The sequence below is a fragment of the Kogia breviceps genome, chromosome 3 (assembly GCF_026419965.1).
Source record: "Kogia breviceps isolate mKogBre1 chromosome 3, mKogBre1 haplotype 1, whole genome shotgun sequence".
Taxonomy (NCBI): domain Eukaryota; kingdom Metazoa; phylum Chordata; class Mammalia; order Artiodactyla; family Physeteridae; genus Kogia; species Kogia breviceps.
The window spans coordinates 86,968,680-86,982,315 of NC_081312.1; the positions used below are offsets into that span (position 1 = coordinate 86,968,680).

At 37.1% G+C, this 13,636-nt stretch overlaps 1 protein-coding gene across 11 annotated transcripts in view; it reads left to right on the forward strand.

Moving 5' to 3' along the window:
- Positions 1-13,636, forward strand: part of TMEM62 (transmembrane protein 62) — a 35,628-nt gene that overhangs the window by 18,801 nt on the left and 3,191 nt on the right. For all 11 annotated transcript variants that reach the window (XM_059059482.2, XM_059059483.2, XM_059059489.2 and 8 more), the window contains 5 exons: positions 289-448; positions 4,667-4,780; positions 7,195-7,279; positions 10,256-10,360; positions 13,184-13,302. In XM_059059482.2, the coding sequence (XP_058915465.1) occupies positions 289-448; positions 4,667-4,780; positions 7,195-7,279; positions 10,256-10,360; positions 13,184-13,302 (583 nt within the window). The remainder of the gene's footprint in view (positions 1-288; positions 449-4,666; positions 4,781-7,194; positions 7,280-10,255; positions 10,361-13,183; positions 13,303-13,636) is intronic.

Consider the following 13,636-nt stretch of genomic DNA (forward strand, 5'->3'; position numbering starts at 1 on the left):
CATATCTTGATTACTTATAATACCTAACACAATGTAACTGCTATGTAAATAGTTGCTGGTGAGAGGCAAATTAAAGTTTTGCTCTTTGGAACTTTCTTGAAATTTTTCTTTTCTGAATATTTTCGATCCATGGTTGGTAGAAACCACAGGTTCCACATCCCAGTAGCTCGCAGATCAACCAACAGAAGGCCAACTGTACTTACATCTTTTCAGGTTATAATAGGGTTATTCTTCTTTATAAAAACAATGCCAAATACCTAAAACCATGCATTTATGCTCTCATTTTAGAGTCTTGGCGTTTTCCTTATCTTCCATTACTTCAGTTGCAGTTAAGATTGATGGAGTTCATTTAGGGCAAGCTAGTCATTTGTCTGGTCCTATTTTCATACTAAAGTGGAATCCAAGAAACTACAGTAATAAGACACATAACATAGAAGTAATCGTCCAGGTAAGTTAGTAATTTTCACCTTGCTATGTGAATGATTAGGCTGTAACCACATTGAACTCTGATTTGTGTTTTGTTTTGTTTTTGTCAATTGATAAGGTGAAACTAAGTTAATAAAAATTTTGAATACACTGGATTTACTATGTTCTGAAAATGGACACTCAGGAATAATTCTACTTTTAGACTAAAAACTGGGCAGAGGACATGAGGGTGCAACTACTGGCTATAGTCCCCTCTTTTTATCCCCAGGGAATCATTCTTCTGTTTCCTTCCAACTTTGGCCAGAATCTTTTAATAATGGGAGCACATTCCCCAATATTCCTGAAGATAATAGAATAAGTCAGAAAACATATAATATTTACGTATCCACGCCTTTGATTGCTGTCTCCAAGTATAGGAAATTGTGTCACTATTTTGAAAGCTCTAGGGTAAATAATTTTTAAGGCATCCATCAAAGGGAATTTTTGTTTGGGGAGTGGGCATTGATAGCACATGCACTAACTGTCTGCCTGTCCCTTTTCTGATTCAGCTTGGGGAGCATTTAATTCACTAGACCTGCCAGAGTAGAAAGTGATCATCATCACCAAAATAGAGCAGTTTCATCAACAATCTGAAACACTTTAGGGGATAGACTGTGCTAAAAAATTAGTTTCTGGAAAAAAAAAATCTCAATTTCTACAACTTTATGATTTGATGAAGTTTTAAACTATTTAATCTTTTAATGTTAAGCCTTAGTTTGAAGATTATCAAATAATCCTTCAGAAAACACATGTGATTATTTTCATTATCTTTTTTATATGTGTTACAGAGAAGGATTTAGAGCAGGAAGGAGTTATTTACTGAGCTTCTTCTAAGGAGATGCCAGACACTTAGAATTTTTTACGAAATCTGTATAACAATCTTATGTGGTGGGTAGTTTTATCCCCAGTTCATAGATGAGGAAACGAGAGAAGGCACTTTGCAGTACCACCCATCTTTGAAGTGTTCTGCTTAGGAGGAAGAAGACACTCATGGGTAGGAAGTGGAAGGAGGGACTCCTGGGAGTGAACTCCTTAATGTCTTTGATATTAGAAGTTGGCTCATTTTAAAAAGACTTGAAGATACAAGTGCACATAGAATAAATTGTTCCTTATCTTTACAGTCATGGGGAAGAAGCAGGAGCAACCGTAGGAGACTTGCTCACTGTTGGAATGGGGAACTTCCAAATCTTTGGATTGCTTCCGAACCCCAGCTTCTGTAGTTTTATGAGGAAGAAACCATAGCTCACATTTCTTGAAACATTTCTGCCTGCTTAGTTGAATCCTTAGTAAAAATGTGAAATCACATATACTTTTTATATGTTTAACATTTCTTACATTATTGAGGTATAATTTATTTTTTAAAAACTCCGTATATTTAAAGAGTACAATTTTGTGTGTTTTGACTTTCTTATACATCCTTAAAACCATTTCTACAATCAATATGATCTATCACCCTCAAAAGTTTTCTAATGTCCCATTGCAACTGCCTTTCTTCCACCCTCATTTCCAGGCAGCCACTGATCTGTTTAATGTCTATAACTTTAAAAAATTAGTCTACTGAATATTAAACAGGGAACCTGTCCCCTCATTCATCAGTGAGAAAGTTCTGTCCTTTTAAGCACAGTATACCATAGATAAGTCTGAAAGAAAAATTCATGGGAGAAGACATCGATTTATTATCTTATATTTTACCTATTCACTATATTTATTGAATATCTGTAAAGTTCTGGGCAGCCTAGTTCCAACTAGACCTTTAGATCAGTTCTCAGTGTGGTTCCTGAAGTAGTAGCATCAATATCACCTAGGAACTTGTTAGAAATCCCATCCCACACCTATGTATCAGAAACTCTGGAGATGGAACCCAGCCATCTGTTTTGACAGTCCCTCCAGGTGATTCTGATGTGCATTAAAGTTTGAGAACCAGAATTTAAGATTATTGTGCCTCCTTTGCCAATTTAAAGAGCAAACTCTAGAAATCTCTATATCTCAAAATTAAAGAAAATCTCTGCTTTAAAACAAGAACTTAAAAAAATACCTAAGAACTTGTCATTCAGAGTAAGAACATTTGAGCAATAAAAGTTTGATAAACACCATTACAAGTTCTTTTTGCTATTTTAAAACTTTTTATGAGGACTTTAAAAAATATATGAAAGAGATAATACTATAATAAATCTCCATGTATCCTTCACCCAACTTTAAAGATTATCAACTTTTGACCAGTCTTGTTTCATCTGTACCCCATCCACTTCTCCCTGTACCACGATGTCATTTCATCTGTGTAAATATGACAGTATGTATCTCTAAAAGATAAGAGCTATTTTTAAAAAGCGTAACCATAGTACCATATCACACCTGAAAAATTAACAGTAATACCTTAATATCAAACTATCCGGCTAGTGTTCAGTTTTCTTATTTTGTCACATATAATTGCATTTGGTTGGTTCAAATCAGAATCCAAACAAGGCTCAAATATTGCATTTAGGTGATTGTCTCTTCAGTGGCTTTTAACCTATAGGTTCCCTCTCTACCCTCCTTTTTTTTCCCCCTCTCAATTTGTTTGCTTTGGAAACTGGATCTTTTATCCTGTACTGTTTCTGTATTCTGGATTTTTGCTGTTTATATCCATGTGTTATCATATAGCATGTTCCTCTACCCCATCTAGTTTCTATTACTGTAGTTAGATTTCGAGGTTAGATCAGATCTGAGTCTTGTTTTTTAGCAGGAATACTTCATTTGGTGTTTTATGCTTTTATCAGAAGCCTATAGTATCTGGCTGTCTCTCTTTTAATAATGTTAAGATTGATCAATGTATGTAGATATTGTTGACCCTACCCAGTGGTATGCTGGTAAATATTTAACAACCAGCTTGGGGCAGGCTTGAAGGGAGGACCCTGATTTGTAGCGTCTCCCTGATTTATACCAATTTCCACAGTATAAATATTCCTCTCGTAGCTGGTTTTAAGCTACTGACACATCAGCTGGCCTGCAAAATTCCTGAATATGTAGCAGTTGGCCCGTGTGGGTCAGTCAAGCCAGTGCCAGAACACTGCAGGCTTATCCTCCATTCAGCTTTTCAGTACCCACTCAGCTTTTCGATTAGTACTTACTGATAATCTCAGCCTAGATCCATTATTTCATCAGAGTTATAAAATGGTGATATTCAGATTGCCACTCCTAATTATAGGAGTATTAATTAGAATAGTCCCACAAAGAAAAAATTTGCCTTATCTATTTGGTACCCAGATATAGAGTTCATACAGGAAAGGCAGGATTAGTCTTCATTCTTCCTCCACCTTTCCTGTTCTAAACCAGTTGTTTTCAAAGTAATGAGTTACTTCTCTAGCTTCTGCCAAAGATAACTAAATGAGTCTTCTAGTATCATTATTAATTCATAGTTTAAAATATATATATATTTGGTATGTTTCAATCCATTCCTTTTATTCTTTTTTTTTTTTTTTTTTCGTGGTACGCGGGCCTCTCACTGTTGTGGCCTCTCCCGTTGCGGAGCACAGGCTCTGGACGCGCAGGCTCAGCGGCCATGGCTCACGGGCCCAGCCGCTCTGCGGCATGTGGGATCTTCCCGGAGCAGGGCACGAACCCGTGTCCCCTGCATCGGCAGGCGGACTCTCAACCACTGCGCCACCAGGGAAGCCCTGCATTTATTCTTTTTGATGCTCAGTTGTTTGTCTTTGACTAGTGGGAGCCTCTCCAAGTTGGCCACTAAGTCCTTTGATACAATCCCTGTAGTCCTTGTTAGTTTTCTTGCTTTCTGGTAGAAGATGTTTCAAGTTCTTTTGCATTTCTTACTCAAGAACTGGAATCACCTATTTCTCTAAAGAGCACTGGTTTCTTGTAGTGAGAAGTTTTATTTTGAGACCAAAATCTGGGCACTAGCCCAGCTAGCTCATTGTTGTTGAGTTCATTATTATTTTTAGGCCTTTTCAGTAAACAGAGGGAAATACAGATTTCTTTTTTTTTAAAGAGAGAATACATTGTAATGCATGCTGATATTTCCAGTTCAAATCTAGAATTACAGGGTTTAAAAGAAGTTTTATTTAAAGTGCTTATAGGAAGAATCAAAAGTAAATGAAAAAAATGTTGCTTATTCTGAGATAACTGACAAAAGTTATTGGAAACTTAATCTTGGAACATTGTACGTATTTGTACATGAGGGTTGCTTCTCTGCTGTGCTTATAACTAGGACTCTGCTGGAAGAAGTAAGAGTGTTCACCACATATTTTCTGCTCGAGAGGACATTCACCTCAGGTTTGATCCTCTGGCATCATTTATTCTCCTTACTGACCATTGTATTGTGGTGAGTAAATTCAACTAAGTGTTATGTATGTTTTTTATTTGGTAGGTCCAAAGTCATAAATAATAATCATGTGATGAGAAAGTGGAACCTTATAAAATTAAAAGTTTAGTTGCTTGTCTAGAAGTATACAGTGATTTTAAATTGATTTGAATTAAAAGAAGTGGAGGCATGGACATATATGGCACCTAGTGCCATAAAACAAGGATAACTAAGGGAATTATAGGGACTGGGCTAAATTGGATTGGGATCTTTCAAAAATAATATTTCTTCCTACATAAATAATACATGCTTAATATAGAAAACTTGGAAAATTTAGAAATAAAGTACAATTAGACCCACATCATTCTTTTATCACACTAGCCATTATAGCCATTGTGATTCTCATTATGATACTCTATTTATTTTTCTCTTATTTACATTAAGATATGAGTTTTTAATATAAAATGGTAATATACTTTTCATTCTCTTTTTTCTGTCTGATTTTTTCCACTGAGGGATTTGACTTTTTTCTCACATCACATTTTATAAATGATTCTTATTGGCTGCATTATATTGTCATAGATACATCTTAATTTATTTTATTATCTCCCTTTTGTTGGACATTTGTTTCCACTATTTCCCTCTACTATAAAAATACTGCTTATAGCTAAGTTTTTGCACATACTAGTTTTTTTTCTTAAACTTTTAATTTTATATTGGAGTATAGTTGACTAACAATGTTGTGATAGTTTCAGGTGTACAGCAAAGTGATTCAATTGTACATATGCATGTTATCTATCGTTTTTCAAATTCTTTTCCCATTTAGGTTGTTACATAATATTGAGCAGAGTTCCCTGTGCTATATAGTAGAGGTTCTTGTTGGTTATCCATTTTATTTTCTTTTAATATTTAGTTATTTATTTAATTTATTTATTTGGTTGCACTGGGTCTTAGTTGCAGCAGGTGGCCTCCTTAGTTGTGGCTCATCAGCTCCTTATTTGTGGCATGCGAACTCTTAGTTGCAGCATTGCATGTCAGATCTAGTTCCCTGAACAGGGATTGAACCCTGGCCCCCTGCATTGGGAGCGTGGAGTCTTAACCACTGTACCACCAGGGAAGTCCCTGGTTATCCATTTTAAATATAGCAGTGTGTACATGTCAATCGCAAACTCCCTAACTATCCCTTCCCCCCACCTTTCGCCCCTGGTTTGTTTTCTAAGTCTGTGAGTCGTACATATTAGTTTTTTTTGAAATTTCTTGAAATGAATTGTTGGATCAAAGAGTGGACACATTATTCTGTATACTTCATTTATTTATTATATAATTACACAAAATTTTAAATTATTTCTTATATTCATTGTTTTTGGTCTGTCTCCCCTCATTAAAATGTAAGCCTCATGAGGGCAGAGATCTTTGTCCTTCTGATACGCCTAACACAAGTAGGCCCTCAAATAAATATTTCTTGAACGAATAAATGGTATTTTTTTTTTTAATATACACTGTCAAACTGTCTTTCAGAGAAGCTCTGGCAATTTACACTTTATTTTCCTCAGATCTCCCTATCCTGGGTATTGACATAAAATACACTACAATGTTCAGAAGAAAATTTAAACCCCCTTTAATTTCATCTCCCAGAGATACCTTAATATATTATCCTCACATACTTAAAATGTGAATTCCTTATTATTTTAATTTACTTTTATTACTTGTGTGATTGAACTTTTAAAAAATATGACTAATGGGCATTTGCATCTCATTTTTACAAATCTTTTTGTGTCATTTATTTTTCTTTTGGGAATTTTTAATGGTACCTAGATTAGGCTTTGGAAACTTTGGTGTACTTATGAATCACTTGGGAATGTTAATAAGAGGCAGATTCTGATTAGTAGGGCTGAGATGGGGCCTGAGATTCTGCATTCCTAACAGGCTGAAGGTGATTCCAGTGATGATCTGGGACCCATACTTTGAGAAACAAGAACCTAGATAAAATGTCTCTTTACTGTGAATTAATCTCCAAGTGAGTGACTTCTTGATGGAGAAAGCATAAGGAAATGCAGTCTCTGTTCACTCAGCCTGCAGTGTACTGTGTACTGTTGTTTTTTTTTCACTCCTATACAACTTTAAATAAAACAGTACAAATTATACTTATCCTAGTACAGTGAAAGTAGACTATTTTAATTTGATCACTTTATATAACTGTATGAAATCACTTAGTTTCAACATTGGTCCAGGTATCATATCCAAATCTTGAAAGAATAATGCTGAGGCAACTTACAATTATCTTTTTTGGTGGATCAGATGTTCAATTCTCTTTGACTGTATATTTTTCTCATATAGTCATTTCTGCTAATGACGTCATTTCCATTTTTGTTAATTAGGCCATTTGAAAAAACTGAAGCTGTATCTATGTCACGTGAATATCTATTTCTCTGCAGGCCCGGGTCCTTTTTGTGATGATTGTGGTGATCCAGCTCATCATTCTCATTACTTTTCGGTATCGAGCATATCCAGAGCATAAAGGTTCGTCACCATGGTTCCTTAATCTTAGAAGACTTTACTTTAGTGTATCCCATAATGTCCTCACTGTTACCAAGTGATAAATATCAATGCAAATTATCTTTGCCTGAGCTCTGTGAGGTGCATCCTTCAAACTACCATGCTCACCTCAAACCTTCTTTTCCATACCATTTTCTCCAGCCATTCTAGGTCATGATGAGCGCTTGCTTCTCTGAATCCCAACAGCCCTTCCTGAGGATTAATTCTGTATTTAACTAGCCAATGACCTCGTTTTACATTACCACTTCAAATGTATATACATTTTCTCTTCAGTCAGACTGTCAGTTCCTCAATATAGGAGCTCTTGTTTTCTACTTCTTTTCTTTTTTCCACGGCACTCAGTTTGTGCATTACAGACAATAAATACTTGTTGAATTAAATGTTCATTATCCCTTCTTGGCTTGAATGAAGTCCCTGGGATCAGGAACTGATTGTGGGGGAGGTGAGTACTGTAGTAAAGGTTAAACAGTAAAATGATTAACTGAATAGGTAGTATACATCCTACTGAATGTTTGTCTGCTTATATATATATTTTTTAATTCTATGAAAAAGTTCAAGAAGCATTATTGCACACATATATTTTCTTGCCCACAGTATAAATAAATAAATATTTGACGGAGGCCTCAGCCTCATGTGGGAATACCAGTATTTTTGTATAGTTGTTTAAAATTTACAACATATTTTTACCTACATTATCTCACTTAATCCTTAGAACAATCCTGTGAGGTAGGTATTATTGTCCCCATTTTAAAGATTAGAAGACTAAGGACTGCAGAGTTTATGTAGGTTGTCCAGTGTCTCGTAGCTAATAAGAGACTGACCCCAGGTTAGTTTTTTTCTTTAAACAACAGTTCTCAACTTTGACTACACCTTAGAATCTCCTGGGGAACTTTTTAACATCTCAGTGTCTACACAGCACCCTCAGTGTTTACACAGAATCTCTGGGGGTAGGACCTAAGCATTAGTATTTTTTAAAGTGCCCCAGATTATTCCAATGTGCAGTCAGCGCTGAGAAGCATGGCTCTGTCTAAAGCAGTATTTTGAGTCCTGCCTAGAATCACCTGGGTTGCTGTCCCAGCTCCCCTCTTCCCCAGGCCAATTAAATCAGAATCTCTGGAGGGTGAGACCTGGGCATGAGTATTTACTAAAAGTTCCCTCAGGTTATTCTAATGAGTAGCCAAAGTAGAGAATCATTGCTTAAAGTTTAAAGGATAATTGCCGCTAAGGCTAAAGAATGATGTATTTATAATAAATAATAATTACTGTAGGTGGATATGTAGATTAATAACTTTGAGAAGTACCAGACTAGAACAAGAGAGAAGCTGAGAGATGAATGAGTAGCAAGTATGAAACACAAAGTGAGAAAGGCCATGCGTTATCAGGCTTTGTCTGAAATTAATTGTCGGGCTGAACAGTGTTATGAATATAAAATGAATATGCTGGCCTATTAGGGAAGACGTGCTATTTAACTTACATCAGGCTTTCACTGGAGCCAGTCCTTTAAACCTTTAAATAGTTCACCTCTAGCATTGCTCAGTGTGTACTGAGCTTGCCATCATAGTATTCTGCTAAGCAGTGTATGATTGGCTGCAGATGAGTGAAATGGCTGGCTGGGGTTGAGGAACTGTGATGCTTTAGTCTGTGGCTGCAGAATGAAGCCCTTATGCTTGGGCTTTCTGGCACTGTATTGTGTGTGTGTGTGTTTGCCGCACCACACAGCTTGTGGGATCTTAGTTTTCTGACCAGGGAATGAATCTGGGCCCTCATCAGTAAGAGTGCAGAGTCCTAACCACTGGACCACCAGGGAATTCCCGTTAAGAGATGCTAATTTGGAGAGCTTTGCGGATCCCTTTCAGTTGGAGTAAGAGGATAGCTGTGAGCTAAGAGCTGTATCACATATGGGAAAGGAATATTTGGACAGATACTCATAGTTAAGATTAAATTTTGATATTTGTTTGATATGCCTTTGATATATATATAGTATATATAGTACTATATATATATAATTTTTAGAAAATTTTATTGGAGTATAGTTGATATACAATGTTGTGTTAGTTTCAGGTGTACAGCAAAGTGATTCAGTTATACATATATATATATTCATTCTTTCTCAGATTCTTTTCTCATATAAGTTATTACAGAATATTGAGTAGAGTTCCCTGTGCTATACAGTAGGTCCTTGTTGGTTATCTATCTTATATATAGTAGTGTGTGTATGTTAATCCCAAGCTCCTGATTTATCCCTCACCCCCACATTTCCCCTTTGGTAACCATAAATTTGTTTTCGATATCTGTAAGTCTGTTTCTGTTTTGTAAATAAGTTCATTTGTATAATTTTTTAAAAATTAGATTGTACATATGAGTGATATGATATTTGTCTTTTTCTGTCTGAATTACTTCACTTAGTATGATAATCTCTGGGTCCATCCATGTTGCTGCAAATGGTATTATTTTGTTCTTTTTTATGGCTGAGTAATACTCCATTGTAAATATGTACCACATCTTTATCCATTCCTCTGTCAGTGGACGTTTAGGTTGCTTCTATGTCTTGGCTATTGTGAATGGTGCTGCAATGAACATTGGGGTGGCCTTTGATATATTTTGATGCAACTTTTGGAAGTTTGTACATTTGGATACTAAATCTCATGGAAAACAGGGATTTGATCATCCTTTGAGCACAGAATATGTGTGTGTGTGTGTGTGTGTGTGTGTGTGTGTGTGTCACAACTACACCATTGCTTTGCCTTCCTACCCTCTGTAATTATAAGTGAGTTGGTTTATCAGAATTCCTGCCAACTTCTGAATTTAAAGTGGTGTCATCCATATAACAAATGATTTGCTGAAAATGTAGTAGATGCCCATGGAAGTCTTCTAGAAAATATTATAAAAAACTTGAACTTTGCATATGTTCACTGGATTTTTCAAATTTATTCTGTTTAGGACCTCCAGGATTTGTAAATTTGACCTCATTTTCCCTTCATGTCTTGAGCAAAATAAGCATCTTCTACCATTCTGTGTTGTTGCTGACACTTTATACAGTGCTGGGTAAGTCAATTAGGAAACCTGAGATTGTGGAGAATTCTGCCAAAGAATATACTGAGAATTTTAACAGTAGTCATTTAGGTTCTTGAGAGCATAATGACTGGCACACCGCTCCTTCATGTCATTTCCTGTGATGTGATCTTGGGAAATAAAGTTCTTTCCTAACTTAAAGGACATTTCGTCAACACCACGTTAACTTAAGGGTGCTGAGAGGACCATGACAATTAGTATTTGTGTAGAAACCTAACAGAAGATAGAAGTTGAGCTTAAATGCCATCTCCTCAGAGCAGCCTTCTTTCACCACCTTAAAGCTTTATCCTCTATTTCACCATACTTTTTATTTCCTTCATTACTTTATCAGAATTTATGATTATCTTCTGTATATATCATCTCTCCCCTCATTAGAATATCCATTGATGTCTTGTCTATCTTGTTCCCCTCTATGCCCAGCATTAAGCACAATGCCTAGTATGTAGTTGAGTGACTATTTACTACCATGTGACTCTTAAAAACTCAGCTCAAAAAAGAGAGAAACTGGGGCTTCCCTTCCCTGGTGGTGCAGTGGTTGAGAATCTGCCTGCCAATGCAGGGGACACGGGTTCGAGCCCTGGTCTGGGAAGATCCCACATGCCTCAGAGCAACTAGACCTGTGAGCCATAACTACTGAGCCTGCATGTCTGGAGCCTGTGCTCTGCAACGGGAGAGGCCACGATAGTGAGAGACGCACACACCACAATGAAGAGAGGCCCCCCGCTCGCCACAACTAGAGAAAGCCCACGCACAGAAACGAAGACCCAACGATAGCCATAAATAAATAAATAATTTTTTTTTAAAAAAAGAGAGAAACTGAGATGAGCAGTGAGTTCAGGCATTTGAGCTCTTCTCTTATATAATACCCAATACTGACAAAATCACTTAGTCACTTATGGAAGCAAAAAGCACTGTGAGTCTCTTTTTATTTTTTTTTATTTTTTTAAAAAATTTTTTATTTTTTTGGTGGTACGCGGGCCTCTCACTGCTGTGGCCTCTCCCGTTAAGGAGCGCAGGCTCCGGACGCACAGGCCCAGCGGCCACGGCTCACGGGCCCAGCCGCTCCGCGGCACGTGGGATCCTCCCGGACCGGGGCACGAATCCGCATCCCCTGCATCGGCAGGCGGACTCTCAACCACTGCGCCACAGGGAAGCCCTGTGAGTCTCTTTTTAAAGCTTTTTACTAATGTTCCTTACTAAGAGTCATTTAGGAGTAGATTAGACTATTTGTTGCTTAGTCTATGTTTTCTACTTTTAGTCCACCTTTGGACTTTTCTTTCCTCATTAGTAACTCCCACCAGAGAACAGAAAGTAGTTAAATAATATGACCCTTTACAATTCTGTATAACAAGCTATGCCAGACTCCCCCCCACCGCCCCCCCCCCCTTTTTTTTTTTTTTTTTTTTTTTTTTTTTGTAGTACGCGGGCCTCTCACTGTTGTGGCCTCTCCCATTGCGGAGCGCAGGCTCCGGACGCACAGGCTCAGCGGCCATGGCTCACGGGCCCAGCCGCTCTGCGGCATGTGGGATCTTCCCGGACCGGGGCACGAACCCGTGTCCCCTGCATCAGCAGGCAGATTCTCAACCACTGCGCCACCAGGGAAGCCCCAGACTCCCCTTTTGAGTTTGGTTTCCTTGTTAGAAGATAGGTTGAAGCTGTTTTAGACACTTGTCTTCCACTAGGAGGCAAAGCAGGTGATTTGGTTCCTGGCTGTAAAGGAAAACATTAGAAGGGGAGAAGTTGTTTCATTTTTAAAGGTTGAAACTTAAAGGGGAAACACTTTTTAAAGCTAATATGTATCTAATGGAGTATATATAATATATGTCTGAGAAAATTACCTATGACTTTTTAAAGTTGAACTCTATTTTTTTAAAAATATTTATTCATTTATTTATTTGGCTGCGCCGGGTCTTAGTTGCAGCACGTGGGATCTTCGTTGTGGCATGCAGACTCTTAGTTGCGGCATGCAGTATCTAGTTCCCTGACCAGGGATTAAACCCGGGTCCCCTGCATTGGGAGCGTGGAGTCTTAACCACTGGACCACCAGGGAAGTCCCAGTTGAACTCTACCCTTACCAGCAAATGATGGTATTACATTTTGAGAAGGGAAATCTGACTGTCCCTTAATCACTCTTGACAATATAGTAGTTCTAGAAGCCTGAACATTGAGAAGTCGCAGTAAATAATACAGGGTAGAGAAAAGTCATTCTGGCATTGCAGATGAAAAATTAAAATAAAGAAGTGAGTTAAACTTTGTACATGTTAACCCTGAGTATGTAGTTGATGTACAAAGTAATGACTGTGGGTCAGCCAGAAAAGGTTAAAATACATTCATTAATATTTATAAGAAAGAAGTGTGTTTTAGAATGATTAAAGTGGTTGAAGTCTTATTGCGTAAAGGAGTAAATCTCAGTTATCTGGAAAATTGACTGTGGTATCTATGGAGTACCTTTTTGCTTCTTAAAGGAAATGTTAAAGCATTATGTTGAGGTTACTACTGTAATAGAATCTTCTAAAATTTGTGAATGTACTCCAATCTGTTTCTGGAATCTATTCCAGGTATAGCATGTACTCAGGCAATTTTATAATCTAGAGGAATATGGAGCAAAGGAGCAAATAATTGGTTAGCTAGGATATTGTATGCAACACAGAGATTAGCAAAGAAGAAAAGCTATACAAATAAATGTTTATAGATGACTAGTCTCATATTTCTTCATTAGTTCTATAAATGCATCTCATTATATATGTAATCAGTCATAGTTATTTAACTTCCTTTCTTGTTCATTGCCTCTTTCAGGACCATGGTTTGTTGGTGAAATCACTAAAGGCAAAGTGGGTTGCTGCTTTTCCTTTGGGATCTTTGTTGATGGACATTTCCTACAAGGCAGTGTAACGTTTATAGTTGGAATTCTCCAGGTAAGTCAGAAACGCAATTTAAGAACATCTTGGCCTTGTTGGGCTAATTGCATAATAGTTATGAATTAAATCCCAAATCCCAAATTTAACACCATAGATCATGTTTTCTAATTTACTGGCAGGACAGTCTTTAGTATCTGGTGTTTTGTTTACTTTTAGAGTGCGTCCTAAGCTCGCTCTTCCACCACTCTTGTAAACATCTAAAATACATTTTTGGCAGGAAGTTTTATAAGAGGTGAAAGAGCTTTTTGTTTTTGTTGTTTGTTTCACTGTGCTTTTTCATCGATAAACAGTGAAAGAAGAGACTTATGGTAGAATAAATGAGACTTCTGGG